Source organism: Palaemon carinicauda, unplaced genomic scaffold (genome assembly GCF_036898095.1).
Source record: "Palaemon carinicauda isolate YSFRI2023 unplaced genomic scaffold, ASM3689809v2 scaffold296, whole genome shotgun sequence".
Classification (NCBI taxonomy): Eukaryota; Metazoa; Arthropoda; class Malacostraca; order Decapoda; family Palaemonidae; genus Palaemon; species Palaemon carinicauda.
This window is the reverse complement of record NW_027170623.1, coordinates 129153-155089: the sequence shown is the minus strand read 5'-3', so window position 1 is coordinate 155089 and position 25937 is coordinate 129153. Positions and strand designations below refer to the sequence as shown.

The following is a 25937-nucleotide window of genomic DNA, read 5'->3' as shown; positions in this document are numbered from 1 at the left end:
TCTCATGGTGGTTTCTGGAATGGATTAGGCTGTTTTTAACGGTTGGGTTAATTATTGAATGATAGAAATGGCTGTATTGCATGTTTATTACTACAGTTTAGCGTGTTTATGAAAGGAAAGGTGACTTTTTGTAAGGTTTGGAACGGATTAGGCTATTTACATGTAAAACGCGACTCAGGATACGAAACCGTATCCTGAACGGATTACTTTCGTATCCTGAGGCATCACTGTACTGTATCTTAATTTTGGAGCTTATGATGGAAAGGGGTCCTAGTAGTATTTTTGACTTTTAAGATGAGCAACAAAAGCCATTTATACATACAGTATAGTTGGCAGTGTGTTAAAGATTTGTTTTCCAAAGTAGAGACGATAAAAGTGGGTCATATCAGTGATTGACGATAACTTCAATGAAGGTCAAATAACCATCACCAACAGCAACATTGTTAATGAATGTTCTAATTCAAGAACTATATAACCTTTTAAACAGTAGTGTACCAGTTTTGCCCCCTTTAAAGGTTAACAGCCCCCTTGCCAAATGGGACCGCTCTTCTACAAAAGACCTCTAATTTGACCTGACGGAATGTGCCTACCTCATCTGATCTGGTGTTGGATGCCCTTCCTACCTAACCTAACTTAACTCGGAGCACTGTAAATTAGAAAATGTAACATTCCTTAATCTTAAACTATTTGCATATTAGTATCTCCCAGCTCGGATCCTGCGGAGTTTTTGACCAGGCACGCTGAACCTGACCTACTATATAGTGCACTAAATCTTAACTTTTTATCAGTATCCATAAAGGACAAATTCATCTTTACCCTGAGACTAGTTTCCCCCTGAGGTCTCCTGTTACTAATATCCAAAGGTAGGGCATTGTAAGGGGTTGCCTTTTTTTATGTTGAAATACATATGAAAACCCTAATTTCCAATTTAGAATAACTCATGTAGATATAGTTTTTAGAAGGGATGTCCAGTATATATGGTATTTTTGACACTTAAAATGGTAAAAATGAAGTGTTGTTAGGTCAACTCGACAGAGATGTCACATAGAGCATTCACAGTAGGTTTTTTGGTCTCACATAACGTAAGGGGAATTATTAGAGACGATGATAGAACATGGAAAACGTTTAGCGGGATGCACCAGAAATTTTTTGAAACAAAATTGAGTTATAAATTTCAAAGTCCCATACAGTGTTCCATTGTTTTCTGATAGTTTTTTTTATGCAAATAATGAACTTAATAATGCAGTGATGTTCAATGGAAAATGGATTTTGACAAAGGAAAAATCTATTTCTGGGGAGATACCTGTGACGCCCGGTGAAAAGGGACCTTACCCAAGATCTCCGGCTCGTTCCGGCGCTCTCGCACGCACTAGCCTACATGTTAGCTGTAATTACCCAGAGGCTCCAGCACATATATACTTTTTGCTCCGGCGCACTACGGAGTAGTTTAAATCTCACCAGTTTAGTAATTACAATGGGGCTCCAGCCCCTTTTTTAGTACGAACCTTACATGCACACCATATTCCTCCCAAACTCTCCATAATTTTCATGTTACAGTATTTTAGAGTCTCCGGGAGCGTCTTAATTTATTTAACCTTTTTGTTACAGAAAGTCCGTTGTGCCGTCAAGGGTTGCTCCGCCTCCTTTACGGATCCGATAGGCCACGATGTCTGCCGATCCCACGCCCACTGTGCGATCTCCTTCATCTGTGAACCGGGCCAGGCCCCCTACATGGTCTGGTTCCCGGAGGCTTGCACCTTGTGCTACGATCTCTCAACGGTCTTGCTTAATGATGATGTAAGATTTCTCTATTTCTACTGTTTCTTCTATGATTATAATATTGAATTTCAATTCAGTGTTCTATTATCAAATTTTGAGATGTATCTTACTGTTTTATATTTGGAAATACGTTAATTTTTTCCTTAGTTCTAATGTATTTTACCACTTCCAGGGTGATGAGGATGCTCTCCGGGCCGCCAAATCCAGCCTCCGGCCCTGGGTGTCAGGGTTTGGAAGAAACGCCCCCACCGGCTGCCCTTATCTCCTTGATGGTGACATGGCCTCCCGTCTTTTTCCAGGCTCCTCCTCAGCGGCGGTACCTTCAGCCCTAGCCGCTCCCATGATTGAAGCTATCAGGGAGGCTATCCCTCTGGAGGAAGATAACCAGCTCTCAGGAGACGTCTCCGCCCTGGAATTAATGGGAGCCTTATTGTGTGCTAGATTGGTAAGATTTGTCGAAAGGGCTCTGGATTTTAAGATCAAACCTGGGATTGTATGTTGGACAGATTCCACTATAACTTTAGGATGGATAAGGAGTGATTCAGTGACAAGGGATGTGTTTGTTAACAACAGAGTTAGAGAAATTCAGCACTTGACACCTCATAGTCACTGGCATCACTGTAGTGGATCAAATAATCCCGCTGACTTGATGACTAGAGGGTTATTAGCGGATAAGCTTATTGGAAATAACCTTTGGTTTAGTGGTCCTTGTAATCTGTCGGATCCTACATTTAGTATTCAGGACGTTGATAACTCCATTATTGTTAATGAGACTGTAAATTATGAATCTGAAGACCATCTAGTATGCTTAAGTGTCCAGACTGGAACTCCCATGTTTGATGTTGAAAAATACAATAATCTTAATAAGTCAGTAAGAATTGTTGGGTATGTTCAAAGGTTTATGAGCAATTGTAAAGCAAAAGGTTCAGGGGTTGCTGTGAATACTGGTGGTTTTACTACTGAAGAATTAGATAAGGCTAAAGCAAGGTTGATTTATGTAGTGCAAAGAGAAGCTTTCCCCAGTGAAATCCAAGCTTTGTCTGATCAAAGGTTGATTCCTAAAAATTCTAAATTAAGAAAACTGTATCCATTTATTGATGATAAAGGGTAGACTTCAGTTTTCTGACTTGAGTTATGAGTCAAAACACCCAATCATTCTTCCTAAAGGACATTTCTCCAAGCTTTTAGTACAGTTCCAACATAAGTTTCTAAAACATGCTGGTGTAAACAGCATTGTTTCATCATTAAGATCTAGTTTTCATGTAACTGGTGTAAGAAGAATGGCTAAGACTGTTGTACGGGAATGTCTAGATTGTTGCCAGCACAATAGCCGTCCTTGTAGTCAACCTGCTGCCCCATTGCCTGATTTGAGGGTTACTCCAGCACCTCCCTTTGCAGTTACAGGTATAGATTTTGCAGGGCCAGTATTTAGTGCTGATTATCCAGGAAAGAAATTATATATGTTGCTTTTTACTTGTGCTAGTTAGAGCATTGCATCTGGAACTCACGGAGTCCATGTCATTGGTCGATTTTATGCAGGCTTTACGGAAATTTGCTGCTCGTCGAGGTATTCCGAGCGTAATTCATTCCGATAATGCCAAAACCTTTGTCGCAGCCTCCTCGGAAGTGCAGAAGGTATTTGGACACTTAGCACCTAAATGGAGGTTTAACGTACCAAGATCACCATGGTGGGGAGGTTGGTTTGAGAGACTTGTGGGGTCAGTTAAAGTAGCCTTGAAAAAGACTTTGGGAATTAGATATGTAAGTAAGAATGAATTAGAGACTACTCTTGTAGAAATTGAGGCATGCATAAACTCTCGACCTCTGACCTTTGTGAGTGATGAGCCAGACTTTGAACATTATCTTACCCCTTCTCATTTTATTCTTGGTGGAATATAACTTCTAAACCCCCTGTTGACATTGAACCGTATGTTGTAACTCCAGATGATCTACGTGATAGAGAAGAAATTGTAAATAAAAGGTTGGAACAGTTTTGGAGTGTGTGGAGGAAAGATTACATAGCAAATCTACCCCCTGTAGTTAAGGGGTTTAACCAAAAATGTAGATTGAATGTTGGTAGCACTGTGCTTGTTAACCCTTTTACCCCCAAAGGACGTACTGGTACGTTTCACAAAAGCCATCCCTTTACCCCCATGGACGTACCGGTACGTCCTTGCAAAAAAATGCTATGAAAATTAGTTTTTCATATTTTTTGATAATTTTTTGAGAAAATTCAGGCACTTTCCAAGAGAATGAGACCAACCTGACCTCTCTATGACAAAAATTAAGGCTGTTAGAGCAATTTAAATAAAATATACTGCAAAATGTGCTTGGAAAAAAATAACCCCCTGGGGGTTAAGGGTGGGAAATTTCCAAATACCCCGGGGGTAAAAGGGTTAAAGAAGATCATATGTCCAGATTACAGTGGCCTATTGGAGTTATTGTAAATGTATACCCTGGAAGGGATGGGTTGATTTGCAGTGTTGATGTAAAAACTAGGAAAGGTATTGTTAACAGATCAATACAAAGACTTCATGATTTGGAGATCAATGCTCACTTGAACCCTGGTTTAAAGAATCTTTCTGTGGAAGTCCCTGAACACGTAAATGATAATTCTGAAATGAATATTACTTTGTTCCGTAACCGAAATACAAACCACGCTATTTACAAAGGGTTACCTTTTAGCGCAGCTGAAATGGCGAGCCATTAGAATTTAACGAGGGTGTATTACCCCCGCGCTAGTTAGCGGGGGGGGGGGGGTAGGGGAGTGGTAGCTAGCTACCCCTCCTCCCCCTCACACACAGGTGAATGCTCACTTTCACTTTTGGCTCGGACTGTGACAGACGTCTCTGTCTTGGTCCTCTCTTGGCAGCCATTGTTTGTTTTGTCTTTACTTAATCGCTTACTTTTCATTTACTCAATATATATGTAAACATGTTTTCTCATCATCAATTTGTTTTATTACCCCTCCAATGGCAATATCGCTTGTGTGAGGAGTGCTGCCTGTTACCTAAAATTCACGATCGAATTTAGGAAAGATTAAAAAACTATCTCCAGACAAAGCTTGTTTCCATTTTTGAAATGCATCATCATGTTCTCGCGTCCATTAAAAATTCTACTTTCCAAGCTTATCCAAAGGGCATGAGATTTTCCACAAAGCTTTGTTAAAACGCCTGTAATAAGATGCTACCCCTAAAAAGGAACTACTGTAACTTGTTTACGGGTTTCCGGACGAGGATGAGTCCTAATCGCCTCTACTTTGTCTACCATAGGGCTTACGCCCTTGTTACTGATTATATGACCCAGAAATTAAACTTCTGGCTGAAATAGCTGACACTTGGCTATGTTGTCCTTTAACCCTGGATAGGTACGGTGGGTCGTTTGCGACCCCGAGCGTCAAAAAAAAACAGGTTTTTCTCACGTGACTCACCCCTGTGACTGAATTTGTGGGTGATCGACCTGCAGGAGGTGTCTCCCCTACACGCTCTAGTAGTGTCCAGATGTGCATTGCTGTAGCTGTACTCCTTCCCCGATTTCTGAGACGCGTCGGGGTCGTTCGCGTCCGAGTTTACCCTTCTGAGGTAGTTTGCATAATTATCAAAGTTATTACGTATTATGAAATTGTCGTAGAATGGTGCAACTTGTATAGGTTATCAGTTGTGGAAAGTCTTGGTGGATTGTTTGGCTACCATGTGCATGTTTTTTTTTTTAGTTAAAATGTCGTTCATCACCACGAGGACCATTTTACCGCGAGTGCCCCTTTTTCATTTTTTTTCATTTTTTTGCCAAGTCATTTTTCCGTAAGATATTGCCAAATAGTGTCGTAAAACTTTTGCTTGTTTAGTGTTGGAAAGTGTGTCTAGATGATCTGGCTACCCATGCATGACTTTGTTTTTGTCAGATACGACGTAGTTATTGGTATATTGGGTATTTAACTGCGGTTACCAATTTCTGTTTTTTTTTCAATATTTGTAAAAATTACTACGTAGTAAGGAATTGCCGTATATTATTCATTTTTTTTTCATGTTTATGTGTTAGAAAGTGTGCCTTGATGGTTGGGCTAACACGTGCATGTCTTTTTTTTTATCTGAGATGTCGTATATTAGAATGTCGGGCATTTTACCGCGAGTGTCCCTTTTTAATTTTTTTAAATTTTTTTGCCAAGTCATTTTTCCGTAAGATATTGCGAAATAGTGTCGTAAAACTTTTGCTTTTTTAATGTTGGAAAGTGTGTCTAGATGATCTGGCTACTCATGCGTGATTTTGTTTTTGTCAGATACGACGTAGTTATTGGTATATTGGGTATTTAACTGCGGTTGCCAATTTCTGTTTTTTTTTCAATATTTGTAAAAATTTACTACGTAGTAAGGAATTGCCGTATATTATTGATTTTTTTTTTCATGTTTATGTGTTAGAAAGTGTGCCTTGATGGTTGGGCTAACACGTGCATGTCTTTTTTTTTTATCTGAGATGCCGTATATTAGAATGTTGGGCATTTTTCCGCGAGTGCCCCTTTTTATTTGTTTTGCATTTTTTTGCTTAGTCATGTTACCGTAAGGAATTGGCAAGTAGTGTCGCAAAACTTATATTTTTATAGTGTTGGAAAGTGTTTCTAGATGATCTGGCTACCCATGCCTATTTTTTTTTTAGCCAGATATGGCGTATATATAAGTATGTGTTCGATTTTCCTGTGATTGCCATTTTTTCGTGTTTTCCCAATTCTTTCAAAATTACTACGTACTAAGGAACTATCACAGAGTAATATTTCATTTATATGTTTATTTGTCGGAAAATATGCCTTGATGGTTTGCCTAGCACGTGGCTGAAATTTTTTTTTTTCTGAAATGCCGTATATTAGAATGGCCATTTTTCCACGAGTGCCCCTTTTTATTGGTTTTGCATTTTTTTGCTTAGTCATGTTACCGTAAGGAATTGGCAAGTAGTGTCGCAAAACTTATATTTTTATAGTGTTGGAAAGTGTTTCTAGATGATCTGGCTACCCATGCCTATCTTTTTTTTAGCCAGATATGGCGTATATATAGGTATGTGTTCGATTTTCCGGTGATTGCCATTTTTTCGTTTTTTCCCAATTCTTTCAAAATTACTACGTACTAAGGAACTATCACAGAGTAATGATTCCTCTAGATGTTTATTTGTCAGAAAATTTTGTTTACTTTTTTTTTGATTGAATATCATCAAATTTTTTTAGCTAAAATATTGTTTTACATTTTTTTTTTTCGATTTTATTTCCCTTCAAAAAAAATTTTTTGGGTCAGAATTTTAATTTTATATTCGTAAAATAATCGACAATTATCCAGCAACCCACCATACAATTTTTATGCATATCCAATAATAATTAGATTAGTAAATAACACCTTGAAATTGACATACCCTTCCTACATTTCAAGTGGCAGATTAGGGAGTCTGAGTCAGTGTGGTTGGCGGCCATTTTGTGGACATATCCGAAGCGTAAGCTGCCCTATCTATATATATTCTTGTTCCCTATGGAATTTGTGATATTTTGGTATATTTTTACCTGCATAAATATCATATTATATATTAAATATATGTATTTTTTTACGAAATTTCCAAGTACTCAAAAAATTACCTTTAGATATGGCCCCTGATATAAATGTAATTTACAAAATAATGAAGATTTTTTTACATATTTCTATTTTAGGATAACATATGTTTATTCCCTAAAAAAATTAGCCACTTCCTATTTCATTTGGGTACCCAAAAAAATTCATGAAATTTGGACAATTTTTTTTGGCCAAAAAAAGTTACCCTTTTTTTCTCATTTCAGATCTTCACCTCCATGGGTCTGACTTCATCCAAAATACATCAAGATGTGTCCTAAACATTCAAGAATCAATTCCTAAAAGGATTTGTGTATATATGTATAAACTTTTTTTTTATGAATTTTTATGTCAGGTCTTTTTTTTTTTCTACTTAATTTTTTAAAATATTTATAAAAAATAGTTTTTCTGCAGATGAGTAGTATTTATCTTTACAGTTGTTTTAAGCATTCATTGAAGTTTTTTTTGGCAAAAGAAAAAAGGAGGTTACTGCAAAAACTGATTTTTCAAGAATTTTTTTTGGCGTCGGGGTCGTTCGCGTCCGAGTATACCCTTAAAGGGGTGTCCGAGGACCGTACCTATCCAGGGTTAAATTATGACGTCTCAAGGCTTTGAGTACTTTAACAAAATTAGTCATATGTTCTACAGTTTTTCCTAGGATAATTGTATCATCTAGATAAATCAACACAGCATTTCCTACCAATCCAGAAAATACGCTCATCATTGCACAAGAAAAATGTGCTGGCACATTCTTTAAACCAAAGGGTAATGTATTAAAGGAATATAATAAATCACCTGCAACAAATGCAGTTTTTTCTTTACTCTTGGGATTGAGTGCAATTTGGTAATACCTTGATTTAAGACCTAGGGTAGAAAACAACGTATTATTTCTGACTTTACATAGAATTTCTTCAATGGATGGCAAAGGGAACAAATCGCCTTTCGTTACACTATTTAGCTTACGGTAATCTACACATATGCGTAAAGCGCCAGAATTTTTCTTTACAATTACGATAGGAAATCGCCAGGGGGAATCGGAGACCGAGGTTATTCCATTCTCTTTCATCTCTGCTAACTGTATTTACCTCAGTCTGATATGGAAAGGGCACTTGATAAGGATAAGTTACGACTGGCGGACTGTCTCCCGTATCAATATGAAAAGGCATAAAGTCACAATATCCAGGTGGTTCCTCAACCATTACAAATATGTCTTGATATTCCAAAATTTGGGCAAGATTAAAATGATATCTATCAGGTGTTAAACTACGTCCCAAATTCTTCAAAGCGCATGCGTGTTCTGATGAGGTACTTTGCTGAATGGCAGCGTTAAACACTAAATCGACATTCGTCTCAACCCATGCTATTAGCTTAGTTTCCCTAAGTAACACTGGTACAGATGTAAACTTATGAAACAGTACTTTAATTTTCCCATTCTCAATTTGAACTACCGAGCATTAACCTTTTTACCCCCATAGGACGTACTGGTACGTTTCACAAAAGCCATCCCTTTACCCCCATGGACGTACCGGTACGTCCTTGCAAAAAAAATGCTATAAAAATTGGTTTTTCATATTTTTTGATAATTTTTTGAGAAAATTCCGGCATTTTCCAAGAGAATGAGACCAACCTGACCTCTCTATGACAAAAATTAAGGCTGTTAGAGCAATTTAAAAAAAATATACTGCAAAATGTGCTGGGAAAAAAATAACCCCTTGGGGGTTAAGGGTTGGAAATTTCCAAATACCCCGGGGGTAAAAGGGTTAAATTAGTGTCAAAATCTACATGGGGCATAAGGATGCCAATTCCATTCTTGAACTCTCTGTTACATACATTCAATTCTAACACTACAGCAGAAGAGGGATCAATACACATTTCTTGGGAAAGTCTAAGTTCACACTTATCAGAAACATTATCAACAGGTTCTATTACCGGGGCTACTGGTGCAACTGTCTGTCCAATGGGTAGGATGCGATCCCTCAAAGTTACAGTTAATCCCTCAGGAGAGGAAAGTACTTTTAATCCTAGTAACCAGATTGCGTCGGAACCAAAAATGACATCAATGCCCGTAATGCCTGACTCGGGGACAACATAGAAATCATGAATAAGTTTTTCTTCCCCTAGCTCAAAAGACTGTGAACAAAAACTGTTTATAAAAACCTCTTTTCCTCCAAACCCTTGACACATTAAAGGATCTTCATTCTGTATTTGGTTTACTGTAATGTGTGATTCAATAATGAGAGAAACAAATGCCCCTGTATCATCAAACAGTTTTTATAACCTGATGGGAACTTAACTTTGATAACAGGCTGCTGGAGCGTTGTCTTCAGTCTTCTTCCTATTGGGTCATCCTTGACGCTGCTGTAACCACTTGGGGTTTTGGGTCATCCTTGACGCCGCTGTCACCGCTCAGGGTTGTCCTTGGGCGGGCGGCGTCTGCCATGCCGTAGGCGGCGGCGGATGCAATGATGGGGGTCTCCACCATGGGAAGGCTTGCAGAAAACCAACCGTGGGTTGAGGGTAGTAGGGTCGTGCTCCAACCATGGGGGTTAGTCCTTCGATGGCTAATGGCGTTGCTGTTGCTCCCGTGGTGGGGGTTTGAGCCGGTTTACATTGGCGGGCATAATGACCCCAATTTCCGCAGTTAAAACTGCAGTTTCTTCTGTGTTTGCAACTTATTTTTCGCCCCTTGGGCCGAGGTTTTCTTCTTGACACTCGGACCGCTTCCGGACGATTGACTTCATGAGAATGACGTTGACTGGGCCTGCTATTGTTGCTTATGTCCTTCGGAACGGGGTTTTCCTCCCTCCCATTCGGTGTGTGTATCCGACATCAAGGTTCGCACATTCTCCATGGCCCTCTCTATGGGCATGGGCTGATACAGTGTGCCCCACAAATATGTAGGACGTTTGGATAGCATTGTTTTCCTTAACCAAGCATCTTCATTGTCCTCCAAGGCCTCCTGGGCATCCAAAAAATCTTTCAACTCTGCGGCAATTCTTGTGAAAAATTTTAAGTGCGACTCAGCTTGTTGTCTTGTCGGCTCATAGTTACACAAGTGATCGTGTAAACTGGCGGTACTCAGGCCTAATCTTCGTTGCAGGTACCATCTTAACGTTCCCCACGACGTTTGGTTGATGAATTTCGGATCCTTCCTCACCTTTCGATGTGCATCTCCTCGAATGCTTTGCTTTACCAAGACGATCTTCTGACGTTCTGACCAGCATCTTTCTGATGTCGCGGCCTCTGTGGTACTTGGAAAAGTTTCAATTCAAAGGAACATGCGTCCTTCCTCCGGCACCAGGTTCTCAAAAACTGGTACATATTCTGTCAATGGGGGAAACGTACCGTATTGATTCACCCGTCCGTCTCTTCTTGGCTGGGGTTCGAATCCATCTTCGCTCGACCATCCGTCTCTTCTTGGCTGGGATTCGAATCCATCTTCATGATGTGAAAAAAATGTTGCCAAAAACTCCATGTAATTCTGGTCCTCCCATGCCAGCGGTGGTTCATGGAAAAATAATTTCTCCTTCGGGCCCTATAAAATTATTTATTCCTCCGATGTTGTTCTGGATCGTGATCATAACTTTCTCTTTTTGTTCTTCCGGTGCTCATTTTGTAGTCTTTTCATTCAAATTGTTGCAAAAGATATCCCATACACGTCACCACTTTTTGTCACGTGGCGGTGTGGTAACTGTGGCTTGAGGCATAAAAATATTGGAAACGAGGATAATGACAGAAGTTACTTTGTAACTTTTTTTACAGTTTGTATATTTAACAAAAATCAATTCACATTCTAACTCAGCCCATCAATTATCAGTTACGATAGCGTTGAATTATCTTGAAAATGTTTAAAATCACACATTACAAATTGAATTCAAGTTCAAAATCTTCTAGTTAGGATGCCAGAGAACTTCAAATCAATCAATCAATCAATGAAAATCTTCTAAGTGCTCCTTAAAGGTACAACAAAAATCACAAATTTCTAGGGTCTGGCTACTGTGATGGATGCAGCGGGAAGTTAGACAGCTAGAATAAACTACATTATGCAAAAAGGATGTTTGCAAGGCCCGGATTGGCCTCAGACGACGGGACGGTACTCTCTAGCTCTACTGAATCTCTTCTGATTTTTTGGCCATACTTTCTCATGTGTGGCAGAATCCAGATGGGATACCATGGGTGTCCACTGGGGTTTAGGTTAGAGAAGGTGGCGGTCCCCGTTCTGCTATAATTTGCACTTCCGTTTGCTGTCTCATCTCCATAGCCAAGACCTGTGGGAAAAGGATAGGACTCAGCAATATGACAGATCAGCAATGCGTAGTTGTTGCGGATCAAGCAATTCAGAGCTTCAAAGGCACAGATCAACAGTTTTGTGCCTGCATTCGTCTCGTTACTGTTTGCTTTCTTTTTTAATTTACCTTCTGTGACATAGGGAATCAACTTTTATATATGCTGATGGCTCCAAATCTGATGCTGGCGTTGGATTTGGAGTATACTGTATAGTAATTCTTTTATTTGTAGAAGTACACTCTCCAATATCTTCCATTTTTCAATATTTAACTTAGCCGGTGATTATATAGCTGCAACTCTGTTGCTCGACAGACAACTCTACGGAAAAACTCGCCAGCGATCGCTACACAGGTTGCGGGTGTGCCCAACAGCGCCATCTGTCGACCAGATACCCAGCTCTCAATTTAAACAAAGACTCAATTTTCTCTCTGTCGACGTGTCGACAAGACTTACTTTACTCGCTGTTGCTAAACTGGAGTTTTTCACATCTAATTGGTGAAGTACTATATTCTAGTTTTGAGCTTTCGCTGTGCGGGGTTTTTCTTCACACAAATCCTTGAACTCTTTTTGATAACGGATTCTTTGTTGATGACTTTTTGATCGTTTTTTGGAATTTCCCTTGACCAATTCAAAATGGCTGACCCTTCACAAGTCCCCAAATTTAGGAAATGCAATTCTAGGGACTGTTCTAGGCGTCTTCCGAAGGCTTCTATCGACCCTCACACTGTTTGTTCCAATTGTCGGGATAAAACCTGTCAATTGGAAGATCGGTGTGAGGAGTGCGTTGGCCTTTCGGAATTCGATTTTATCAAATTTCAAAAGTACACACGTAGGCTAGAGAGAGATAGAGTTAGGAGAAGTTCTTCTCGTTCTATTGATATATCCTCTCCTCATGCCCCACAACCTATTCCTTCCCCTGTAGTGGTTGCTCCTAACCCCCCTCCTGGCACTCAGGAACCATCGATGGCTGATATGATGCGTGCCATCCAGGCTCTGGGTGAGAGAGTTGAGTCCCTTGCTAGTGACCGTAATCAGCTCATGGCGGATGTGAAGGAGCTTAAGTGCCAAAGTGCAGGGGGAAGTGCTAAAGTGCCAAGTGATAGTGTTGTGGACAGTGTTGCGCTTGAGGGTTCGTGCCTGTCGTCCTCCTAGTCCGGGACCTCTTGCAAGCTCCCAAGTCCAGGGGAGAAGCAATGTCGTACGACGCATGGGTTCGAGAGGCTTTAATCAGCGAACAGACGTTCCCTCCGTGGTATCGGGCGTATCTACCCAAGATCGCTCCTACCTAACTAAGACGAGAGAGCCCATTTATACCTCGTCTTCTGAAGGTGTTTCTCGCAAGAAACTTTGGACCAAGGTCTCGCGACCGTTAAAACGTAAATCGGTCCCTTCAGCACAAGTCCAACGGCCCGGTTGTAGCCACTGGGTCAGTTCAGACTCGTTGCCGTCATCCGATGACTGCTCACCGCCTAAGAGAGGCAAAGCGGTACCGCTTCAGACAGTAACACCGTCTGTCGCCGCACCTGCTCCCGTAGACCCTAAGTGGTCTCTACTGCAAGACATGCAGTCTAAACTTACGTCTCTGATGCAGGACTTTCGTGCGGAGAAGGTTGCTGCCGTACCAGCTAGTGCAGTACCTAGCCTACAACCCTCCACGCGATCGGTTGTGCGTCCTGTGGACGCTGAGGTAACCTTCTCACGTACACCAGTTGAGAGAGTTCCTCCACCCATGCGTTCCAGTGTGATCTGCCAGCCGCATGTTGACGTTAAGCGACGCACGAAGGTTGCCGTTGACGTTCTGGATGTTCAACAACCGTCAGAGTTGCTTTGTTTTGACGCGGTGCGTCAACCTCCGCAACCCAGTGTGGTTTCCACTGCGCACCCACATCAGTCTAGACAGTCTGGAGTAGACGCTGTGCGTCCCCGCGCTACCATGGTTGTTGCCAGCTCACAGACTGGGCAGCAGTTCCATGACGTTGCGTCCGGCTCAGTCACGCATGCACCAGTGCGACCGGACTCAGCGAACCAGCCGTTACCCACTCCGCTGCCGTTTCCTCATCAGTTGTCGGATGAGGAACTTTCTGATGATGATGTTGCTGCACATTTAGATGAACCACAATCAGAATTGGACGAGCCTAAGTCTACTCAACCCTCTTTGGACTTTAGAAAAGTTTTGGCCATTTTCAAAGAGCTGTTTCCTGACCAGTTTGTGTCTGTGGCTCCTCGTTCTCCGCCTTCAGAGTTTGTTTTAGGCATGCCGTCTACCACTCCTGCCTTTACTAGACTCGTCCTCGCACGCTCGTCCAAGAGAGCTTTGCGGGTGATAGGAGAATGGTTGCAGTCCAAGAAGAGTTTAGGGAAGACAGCCTTTGCTTTTCCCCCTGCTAGACTCTCTTCTAGATCGAGCGTCTGGTATGCCACGGGAGAAGTTCTCGGCTTGGGAGTTCCTGCCTCTGCCCAGGGCGACTTCTCAAGTCTGGTAGACTCTCCCCGCCGCCTTGCCATGAGACGCTCAAAGATATGTTGGTCATCTTCGGACCTGGACCACCTTTTGAAAGGAATCTTTAGGGCCTTCGAAGTTTTAACTTCTTAGACTGGTGTCTAGGAGCCCTAAGCAGGAAGATCTCTTCGACAGATAAAGAGACTTCCTTGCTCATTATGTCCTGCATGGACAAGGCCGTACGTGATGGGTCTAATGAGCTTGCTGCATCATTTGTGTCCGGAGTCCTAAAAAAGCGAGAAAATCTCTGCTCTTTCCTTTCTGCTGGAGTTACACCGTGCCAGAGATCTGAGCTTCTCTTTGCTCCTCTTTCCAAGTGCCTTTTTCCAGAAGTCCTGATTAAGGAAATTGCCGCTTCGTTAGTGCAGAAGGACACTCACGATCTTGTTGCGTCCTCAGCTCGCAAAGCTCCCCCTTTGCCTACCTTGTCAGCTAGACCAAGGATGGACACTCCAGCGTCTCGTTTTATTCCGCCCTTTCGTGGCAGAGCCTCCAGCAGAGGAGGTGCTCGTGCCGAAGGGAAACGAGGGAAGAAGAAAGGATCCAAGTCCTATAAGGGCAGAGTCTGACTGCCCGCATCTTCAGACAGCAGTGGGAGCCAGACTCAAGAACTTCTGGCAGACCTGGGAGAAGAGAGGCGCAGATGCACAATCTGTGAAGTTGCTCAGAGAGGGGTACAAGATCCCTTTTGTACGGAAACCCCCTCTAGCAACGTCTCCCATCGATCTCTCTCCCAGGTACAGAGAGGAAGACAAGAGACGAGCCTTGAAACGGGAATTGTCTCTTTTACTAGAGAAGGGAGCGGTGGTCAAAGTCTCGGACCTTCAATCTCCGGGATTCTACAACCGCCTCTTCTTGGTTTCAAAGAAGACAGGAGGGTGGAGGCCGGTGCTAGACGTCAGTGCTCTGAATGTCTTTGTCACAAAGCAGACGTTCTCCATGGAGACCACAAAGTCAGTCTTAGCAGCGGTCAGAAGGGAAGACTGGATGGTCTCATTAGACCTAAGGGACGCCTACTTCCACGTCCCCATCCACCCGGACTCCCAACCTTTTCTGAGATTCGTTTTCGAAAAGGTGGTCTACCAGTTTCAGGCCCTGTGCTTTGGCCTAAGCACAGCTCCTCTTGTGTTTACGAGGCTGATGAGGAATGTAGCCAAATTCCTCCATTTATCGGACATCCGAGCCTCCCTTTATTTGGACGACTGGCTTCTCAGAGCCTCTTCCAGTCGTTGCTGTCTGAAGGATCTAAAGTGGACTCTAGATCTGACCAAGGAATTGGGTCTCCTTGTCAATATGGAAAAGTCGCAACTGGTCCCATCCCAAACTATTGTGTATTTAGGGATGGAGATTCACAGTCTAGCTTTTCGGGCTTTTCCGTCGGCCCCCAGAATAAGCCAAGCCCAGTTATGCATCCAGAACATGCTGAAGAAGGAACACTGCTCAGTCAGGCAGTGGATGAGTCTGGTAGGGACGCTATCATCCCTGGAACAATTTGTGTCATTAGGAAGACTACACCTCCGTCCTCTTCAATACCATCTAGCTTTTCACTGGAAAAAGGACAAGACGCTAGAAGCGGTCTCGATCCCCATTTCCGAAAAGATGAAGTCTTGTCTGACTTGGTGGAAGGACAGTATCAACCTAAGAGAGGGTCTTCCCCTGGCTGTTCAGACTCCCAACCACGTTCTCTTCTCGGACGCATCGGACGTAGGCTGGGGCGCGACATTAGACGGTCGGGAATGTTCAGGACTGTGGAACTCGAGTCAAAGGATCATGCATATCAACTGCAAGGAGCTGCTGGCAGTACATCTGGCCTTGAAAAGCTTCAGGTCTCTCCTTCGAGGCAAAGTGGTGGAAGTGAACTCGGACAACACCACTGCCTTGGCGTACATCTCCAAGCAAGGAGGGACCCACTCACTGACGTTGTACGAGATCGCAAGGGACCTGCTCATCTGGTCAAAAGGTCAAGACATAACACTAGTAACGAGGTTCATCCAAGGCAACTTGAATGTCATGGCAGATTGTCTCAGTCGGAAAGGGCAAATAATTCCAACAGAATGGACCCTCCACAAGGATGTATGCAAGAGACTTTGGGCCACTTGGGGCCAGCCAACCATAGATCTCTTTGCAACCTCGCTGACCAAGAGGCTCCCAATATATTGCTCACCAGTCCCAGACCCAGCAGCAATACATATAGATGCCTTTCTCCTAGATTGGTCTCATCTAGATCTATACGCATTCCCACCGTTCAAGATTGTCAACAAGGTACTGCAGAAGTTCGCCTCTCACGAAGGGACAAGGTTGACGCTAGTTGCTCCCCTCTGGCCCGCGAGAGAATGGTTCACCGAGGTACTTCGATGGCTAGTAGACGTTCCCAGAAGTCTTCCTCTAAGGGTGGACCTTCTACGTCAGCCACACGTAAAGAAGGTACACCAAAGCCTCCACGCTCTTCGTCTGACTGCCTTCAGACTATCGAAAGACTCTCGAGAGCTAGAGGCTTTTCGAAGGAGGCAGCCAGTGCGATTGCTAGAGCAAGGAGAGCATCCACCCTTAGAGTCTATCAATCGAAGTGGGAAGTCTTCCGAAACTGGTGCAAGTCAGTCTCTGTATCCTCGACCAGTACCTCTGTAGCTCAAATAGCTGACTTTCTCTTATACCTGAGAAAAGGACGATCCCTTTCAGCTCCCACTATCAAGGGCTACAGAAGCATGTTGGCATCGGTCTTCCGGCATAGAGGCTTAGATCTTTCCAACAATAAAGATCTTCAGGACCTCCTTAAGTCTTTTGAGGCCACGAAGGAGCGTCGTTTGGTTACACCTGGTTGGAATTTAGACGTGGTACTAAGATTCCTCATGTCAGACAGGTTTGAGCCGCTACAATCAGCCTCCCTGAAAGATCTCACCTTAAAGACACTTTTCCTGGTATGCTTAGCCACAGCTAAAAGAGTCAGTGAGATTCATGCCTTCAGCAAGAACATCGGATTTTCGTCAGAGAAAGCTACATGTTCGCTACAACTTGGTTTTCTAGCCAAAAATGAGCTGCCTTCTCGACCTTGGCCGAAATCGTTCGATATTCCCAGCCTATCGAATATTGTAGGCAATGAACTAGAAAGAGTCTTATGCCCTGTGAGAGCTCTTAAGTTCTATTTAAAGCGAACTAAACCTTTACGAGGCCAATCTGAAGCTTTATGGTGTTCAGTTAAGAAACCATCTTTGCCTATGTCAAAGAATGCTTTATCCTACTTTATCAGACTGTTAATACTAGAAGCTCATTCACATCTGAGTGAGGAAGACCAAGCATTGCTTAAGGTGAGGACACACGAAGTTAGAGCTGTCGCAACTTCCGTGGCCTTTAAGCAAAATAGATCTCTGCGAAGTATAATGGACGCAACCTATTGGAGAAGCAAGTCAGTGTTTGCGTCTTTTTATCTAAAGGATGTCCAGTCTCTTTACGAGGACTGCTACACACTGGGACCATTCGTAGCAGCGAGTGCAGTAGTGGGTGAGGGCTCAACCACTACAATTCCCTAATTCCATACCCTTTTAATCTTTCTCTTGAAATGTTTTTATTGTTGTTTTTTTGGGTTGTCCGGAAGGCTAAGAAGCCTTTCGCATCCTGGTTGATTTGGCGGGTGGTCAAAGTCATTTCTTGAGAGCGCCTAGATTAGGGGTTTGATGAGGTCCTGTTGTATGGGTTGCAACCCTTGATACTTCAGATCCTAGGGGTCGATCAGCATCCTAAGAGGATCGCGAGGCTCCGTAAGGAAGACGTACTCAAAAGGCAGAGTAATTGTTCAAGTCGACTTCCTTACCAGGTACAGTACCTATTTATTTTGTTTTTGTTATTTTGATAACTTCTAAAATGAAATAAAAAAACTCTTAGCTCATAAAAGTGTAAACATATATTACTGGTCTCTACCCACCATCCTGGGTGTGAATCAGCTATATAATCACCGGCTAAGTTAAATATTGAAAAATGTTATTTTGATTATAAAATAAATTTTTGAATATACTTACCCGGTGATTATAAATTAAATGACCCTCCCTTCCTCCCCAATAGAGACGCAGAGGGACGAGGAGAAAATTGAGTCTTTGTTTACATTGAGAGCTGGGTATCTGGTCGACAGATGGCGCTGTTGGGCACACCCGCAACCTGTGTAGCGATCGCTGGCGAGTTTTTCCGTAGAGTTGTCTGTCGAGCAACAGAGTTGCAGCTATATAATCACCGGGTAAGTATATTCAAAAATTTATTTTATAATCAAAATAACATATTTACTGCTGAATTATATGGCATACTAACCACTATTGAGAAAATAGCGTTGAGGGAGGAAGGCAATTTTACCATTTATAGTGATTCAAGAAGTGTCCTAAGCTTTAGAAGGTTTTAATTCTTGTAACCTTTTTGTTTTAAAGATTTTAGAGTGGCTTAAAATTATTGGCCGAAAAGGTATAACAGTTTGATTTTGCTGGGTTCCAGCACACGTAGGTGTTTCTGGAAATGAAGAGGCAGATTCACTGGCAAAGAGTGCCGCAGCCGAGTTGCTACCGAGAAGGTATCCCATTTTCTGTAATTTTTTCTACCAGCAATTAAGAATTCTATTTATAACAATTGGCAAAAGCATTGGGATAATTTAACCGAAAATAAGATGAGAGAAATTGTGATTGTTATATGCCCTTGGAGGTATAATGGGATGCCCCGAAAATGGGAGACTACTCTTTGTTGTCTCCGCATTGGTCACACTCGGATGACACACGAGTTTCTGCTGGTTGACCAACACCAACCATATTGCGACGACTGTTTGATACCCTTGACAGTGAGGCATTTGTTGACTGAATGCCCCACTTATAGCACCAAAAGAAATAGATATCTGTTTGAGGTTCGGGGTGAGGATGGCAGGTTCATCCTTGCCAAGATCGTTGGGCATGATGTGGCGTACAATGCTAGTGGGATTTTTAAATTTGTATCAGAAGCGAGGACGACGCTCCTAGTGCTCCTGTTGCGAGCACTTCTGCTCGTGAAACGTGTATGTTGATGCGTGAAGTTCGCGATTTTGCACATGAATCTCGCAATTTCGTGAGCAATTCTAGAGTAGATGTGTCGGAATCGCGAGCAAGTGCGGATCCAACACCTTCCTCTCACCCTACTGCGTCTTCCACCTCCAGTGGAAGACCAACACCCTTCCCAGAAAGGTTCAAGGAGCTTCCTAATAGGTTCGCAAATGTTCCTAATACTGTAGTCCGAACCTTCCTCCGCATCCGAATGAACGTTTTCCTCTGCCTCAGAGGTTATCTCCTCTGTCGACTGGCAATCCTTCTAGGGTTTCACTCAAGAGACACTCGTCTATGGGCTTCCAGGGTGGATCTAGGGATTCAGAGCTTCCTCCTTGCGCATCGACCAAGGTTTAATGTCCATGCCAGACCTAGGACTTCCACCCACCTAAGAGTGAGTTATCCTCCTATATAATGGAAGGTTTGTTAGTACGGGAACAGATGACAAATTCGGAAATTAATTGTATTTTTCCCTAACTAACACAAACGTGGAGTTATTTATATAAATTGCCCCACCATCACCTATCTCCCATAAGTCCTGCCTGCAATAAAAAGTGACGTCTCACAGATATGAGAGTATATATAGAGGCGGCTGGGTACCCCTCAGCCACTCCCTGCCTACCCGCTTTTTATTGCAGGCAGGACTTATGGGAGATAGGTGATGGTGGGCCAATTTATATAAATAACTCTATGTTTTTGTTAGTTAGGGAAAAATACAATTAATTTCCGAATTTGTCATCTGTTCCCATACTAACAAACCTTCCATTATATACATAGGTGGATAACTCACTCTTAAGTGGGTGGAAGTCCTAGGTCTGGCATGGACATTAAACTGGTTTTACCTAGTACAGTATATGACTGTGGTCTAGGGAAAATTTTGACACCTCGCTGAAATATAAAAAGTGAGAGTATTCGCAGCCTGTACAATTTAGTAAAATAAGAGGTTGTTATTTGTATGAACGTCTGAGTTTTAAACAAGAAAAAACAAGACGCATCACATCACTCCCCCGCACAAAGCAATAGGGACGTGGACAGTATAAAAATTCTATGACTTAAACTAGGCTACACAAGGGAAGGGATAATTACCTGCAGAGGTTGAAGCCATCTTGCAGAGAGACCCTGTGGGTCACGTCTTTGAGGTAATGGGCTGTGAATGTGGTTTTGTCTTTTCCACACACCCATTTGGAGAACCTGCAACACGGAAAAGTTGCGTTTGAACGCCAGGGAAGTACTGATTCCCCTGACATCATGGGCTCTAGGTCGACGCAAATATAGTCTAATGGCTACCTCCAGTTGTGGCTGAAAGAAAATCCACATAAATAACTCAATGTTTGTTATAGGGAAAAATACAAATCATCTCCGAATTTGTCATATTTGTTAGACGACTGTACAGTAATGTTCATTCTATAACTTGTAAGATATTTTCTGCCTCTTTTTTGTAAATTTTAACACGATTAAATGTTTCAGAAATGCTTTGCTAAAGTTAGGTTAGGCAGATTAATTAATCTACATTAGTTAAGTCTCTTTTTTCCCCCACTATATTTGGTCATAAAACTTCTACTTCATGGTGTATTATTATTATTTTTATTACTTGCTAAACTACAACCCTAGTTGAAAAAGCAGGATGCTATAAGCCCAGAGGCTCCAACAGGGATAATAGCCCAGTAAGGAAAGGAAACAAGGAAAATTAAAATATTTTAAGAACAGTAACAACATTGAAATATAGATATAAACTATAAAACTTTAGCAAAACAAGAGGAAGAGAAATAAGATAGAAGTGAACCCGAGTGTACCCTCAAGCAAGAGAACTCTAGCTGCGGCTGTTTCCCTTCAGTAATACATTGGCGCGAAATGACCTTCTGCCTTCATCACTTGGCCATAGGGCGCATTCATAAATTTCGTGCAGTTCAGGGACATTTTTCCATAGTTTTCCAGTTACAATGGTACCTTGGTTTGTGAGTTTCATTCTTTCTGGGAGCTCGCTTGCGAACTAAGATTCTAGTATCCACATATCCATAAATACAAGCATTCATATGCTCCTGGACGAATGCAAACCCTCGTCCTTTAATAGTAGTTAACTTTCAGCTTGGTTGGAACTTCAGTAGTTAAAATTTATATCAAGGTTTTGTCCTCAACTTAGAAACATTTGACTTGCAAGTATCCAGAGATGCAAACACAAATCTAACTAAAAATAACAAAGATGATATAAAGAAATAACTGTAATAAAACAATATTATATAATTTAATACAGTAGAAAAACAGCATTTCTAATAACCTGATCTATTTCATATGAAACCCGACTATTTGTTGACTTTTGTAGCTTGAAATTATAGGCTTGGTATTCAGGTTAGGCCAACCCTAGGCCAAAATGTAACGAAATTTAACTTGCAAACAATTTGACTTACAGCTTCTTGAAACCAATTAAGCTGAGGACCTTCTGTACTTTACTCCTGGTGCCATCAACTGGCTGTTTTAATTTCTTTCCATCTAGTTTATGGTTAGCAATTGTGTGCCAGGGAATTTAAGGAAGATGAAAGGTTTGGCAGATTTTCCGAGAAATGTAGTCGACTGACAGTTTCTGTGTAACCTGCCGATACACAATTTTTTTTTTTCTGTTGCTGTTTATCCCCTCGCTGTGTTTAGTAGTGATGACGATGACATCGTATTTTAGGAATGAAGCTTCATTGCATACCGTCGATAGAAGGAGAACTTGAAGTTGATTCCTTCACCTTCCTCTCATAGTGCCGACATTGGATCCACGCATTCGTTGACCTTAGAGCACACTGCCGGTTGGAAGGAAAAAAGGGTGCCGCCCTTCTTTTACGGTTTATGGAAGATTAGTCCTTTAAAACCGATTGATAGGAGTTACGTATAAGTACCGTGGGGTGAGAAGTGTTAGGAGTCACTTATGTGTAGTATCTCAACGGGTGGCTGGGGCCCAGGCCAACCTACTATCTAGCATGTGGTTTATCCCTAGGCTTATCATAGTCGAACTTTGTCTTGTTTATCATAATTGGCTCAGTCAACGAAGTAGGAGAGGTTATATTTTCGCCCGATGTTTGTCTGTTTGTGAAAAACTTCCTGGCCACAAATTTACTCCAGAGTTGTGAAACTTTCAAGAATTAATTTTCTAAATGTGTTAGTGATTTAGATTTGAAAGTCCTAGGTCAAAGGTCGACTGCATTAAGCCTAACCTCTAGTTCCCTTTGCTATCGTAGGATTTCGTTGAGGTTTCTTCCTACACCTTATAACTATATTAACCCTTTTACCCCCAAAGGACGTACTGGTACGTTTCACAAAACTCATCCCTTTACCCCCATGGACGTACCGGTACGTCCTCGCCAAAAAATGATATAAAAATTTTATTTTCATTTTTTTAATAATTTTTTGAGAAAATTCAGGCATTTTCCAAGAGAATGAGACCAACCTGACCTCTCTATGACAAAAATTAAGGCTGTTAGAGCAATTTAAAAAATATATACTGCAAAATGTGCTGGGGAAAAAATAACCCTTTGGGGGTTAAGGGCTGGAAATTTCCAAAGAGCCTGGGGGTAAAAAGGTTAAATTTCATTGAAGTTTATACATAGGTCTTCTTACACGTTTATGGGTCCCGCTTAAAAAGTTGACGAGTGTCGCTAAAACAACTGGTCTTGGGTAGTGTCATAGCATCTGTATCATGGCCTTCCACTGTCTTGGATTGGAGTTCTCTTCCTTGGGGGTACACTTAGACATGCTGTTTTATCTTATTTCTCATCCTCTGTTTTTTTTTTTTTTTTTAAGGTTTTATAGTTTATATGTGAAGGATCTAATTTAAAGTTGTTACTGTTCTTGAACTTTTATTTTGGTTGATTATTATTCTCTTGTAGTTGTTTATTTCCTTGTTTCCTTTCCTTACTGGGCTATTTTTGCTTGTTGGAGCCCTTGCCCTTATAGGAACTTCCTTTTTGAACTAGGGTTGTAGCTTAGCTTGTAATAATAATAATGAAAATAATATAATAATAACAATGATAATAATAATGATGATAATGATCATAATAATCATAATCATGTTATTTGTTCCAATGACTAGAGTGGAAGGCTGGTGCCAGGATGAAAATAAAAAGAATTTAACCTTAAAATCAGCAGGATTTTGATTGAAAATACAACCGGGAGAAGAAGGTCTATTCCTATTCATATCTAGTGTTCAAGCTTAAGTAAAGAGACTTCTCTCTAGTTTTGTGACTTATTTGGTTTTATCAGCCACGTCATCCCTGTGGGATGAGGGCAAGAGCTGACCTACTATGTCGGTGTTAAGAGGTTATAGGTGTCTGGGTTCAGTTCCAGTTTCATCCGAATAGATGCTCTCCAAAATGTCAACCGGGCAAGCCCAACCCTCCACTGTGGTGCCCAAGCACATCAGTGGCCTCCCCAGTAAACAGCTTAAACTCACGGTCCAGGGGCTGGGATCTGTCTGCTGCTATGCGAATGCTAAGCAAACACGTTGCCATTGACTAGCCAGTGGTGTTGAATTGTAAACATTTGGAGAAGGAAGTTTGCATAAGTTAAGTTGCTCTCTTTATCGGGCTGCAATTCTCATTTTTATAAAGGAGGCTTGGGGAAGAAATTAATGGAATTTGTTTTTACCTTCGCCAACAAAGTTGGTTATATTTCACCCCCTGTTTGTGTTTGTTTGTGAACAGTTTCCCAGCCACAATTTTATTGGTAGAGTAATGAAACCTGCAGGGATTAACTGCTAGGTAAAAAGCTGGAAATTATAAAATTTTGGAAGGTCAAGGTGACTGTCAAGCAAAATGTCCAATTCACGTAATCAGCCATAAGATTGGACATCGTTGTCACAGAGACTTCAAACTTGGTTCATATTTGAGTGTATGAAAATCCACACCAATTAAGACATTTTAGGTCAAAGGTCAAATTCAAGGTCGAGAAATAAGCTGCTGAGGTGGAGGTCTGCACTCTACAGAGAGCCCTTCTAGTTGGTACTTTTACTGAATGAAATTGATTTCAATGTGAAGTTGTAGTTTTACTAGTAAAGAGTTGAGCTGTTTTTTTTCTTGAAATCACTTAAAGTATTGTCTCCTGATTTTGACTTTACGGTTTCTGAAGGTGAAGTTCAGTGTTTTATTTGTTAGTTTCATAAATTTGTACGATTTATGCTTTGTTTTAGAAGTATTTGTAATTTTAATTGATTAACGTTATTTGTTGACTTTTTTTATCTTTGAAAAGGGATGATATGTGTTGTTAAAAGTTAGTTATCTCGTGACATAATTCTCTTAATTTTTAAGTACAGTATTCTACTTTTCATTTACTGATAGATTTGCTAAAGATGTACCCTTTTACCCCCACCATAAGGTTAAATTTCGAGCACATTTTGCTATATATTTTTTTTAAATTGCTCTAACAGGCTTGATTTTTGTCCTAGAGAGGTCAGGTTGGTCTCATTCTTTTGGAAAATGCCTGAAGTTTCTCAAAAAATTATCAAAAAATATGTAAAATATGTAATTAACAGTGTTTTGCAAGAACATACCGGTACGTCCTTTGGGGGTGAAAGGGTTATCTATGTTTTCAAAAGATCCTATACAGTAATGATGATGATGATGATGATAATAATACTTTAAACTTTCTTGTATAAGAGGCTAAATTCATTACAGGAACATTTGTGTGATAATTAATCTTATAAGAAATTAATGTAAATTTATTTCTCTACAGACGAGGCATCACTTCAAGACCTAATACGGACGTTATCAGTCATTTCAGTACATCATTGAAGTTGATTCAATACAACTCAAGTTAATTCTAGAAAAAGTGAAGTAAAGTTAGGTCGATAGAACCTTAAAATTGATTATGTTGCCTATTACAGTCTCTTTCAGACCGCTAAATTCAGATACGGTATTCGGGCCAATAAACTTAGTTTGTTCGCATACCAACAAAGCTTCTGTTATTTGTTTGGAAAAATACAAATTATCTCCAAATTTGTCATATTTAAAAAGCAACTTTTTTGTAAAATAAATTACACAGCAACAGTTAACTAAACCAACTCCATTTCAAAGATAAGCTAAAAGCAAAGCAGTAGTTACAGAAGAACCCAATGGTAGTTAAAAAGTAAAGTTAACTACCTTTCGAGATATCAAATCCCTTTAAATTTAGTTTATTTTTTTTTTCAATTAAAATGCGGTTACAAAATAACGCTAACTACCTTTTGAAATATCAATTCTACTTAAAGAAAAAGTATATTGATCATAGTACTGTAATGGAATAGTAAGATTACTGAGTAAATCAAGTTGTTGAGTACAAGATACCTCAAAGTACACATGCTATTTGCTTTTTCCAGAAAGTAAATTTTTCATGTATTCAAATGTAGCCTTATCATTATATCGCAAATACATTGAAAAATCTCTCTAAGTTCAACGAATCCAGTTATAATAATCAAAACGTTACTTAGTAACTTGGGTTGTATCGAATCAATTTTGTATCGAAATGACTAAATAGATTTGCTGCACACAAAATGCCAACCAGGACGCTGAATCAGTTGAGGATGCTTCGATACATCGGAGCCGGGATTTACAAGAAGACTCCGCGAGTCCTGTGGACGCTGGATCAGTTGAGGATGCTTCGATACACCGGAGCCGGGATTTACAAGAAGACTCCGCGAGTCCTGTGGACGCTGGATCAGTTACGCAGGCTTCGATACACCGGAGCCGGGATTTACAAGAAGACTCCGCGAGTCCTGTGGACGCTGGATCAGTTACG

The 25937-nt window shown here is 41.1% G+C and overlaps 1 protein-coding gene across 1 annotated transcript; it reads left to right on the top strand.

Annotated features, from left to right (window-relative positions):
- Positions 1 to 1601: 1601 nt before the first annotated feature.
- LOC137636422 (uncharacterized) lies at positions 1602 to 25409 on the top strand. Its single transcript, XM_068368842.1, has 3 exons — positions 1602 to 1797; positions 1952 to 2224; positions 24897 to 25409. The coding sequence occupies exons 1-3, from the start codon at positions 1732 to 1734 to the stop codon at positions 24918 to 24920; spliced, it is 363 nt and encodes a 120-aa protein (XP_068224943.1). The 5' UTR covers positions 1602 to 1731; the 3' UTR covers positions 24921 to 25409.
- Positions 25410 to 25937: the final 528 nt, after the last annotated feature.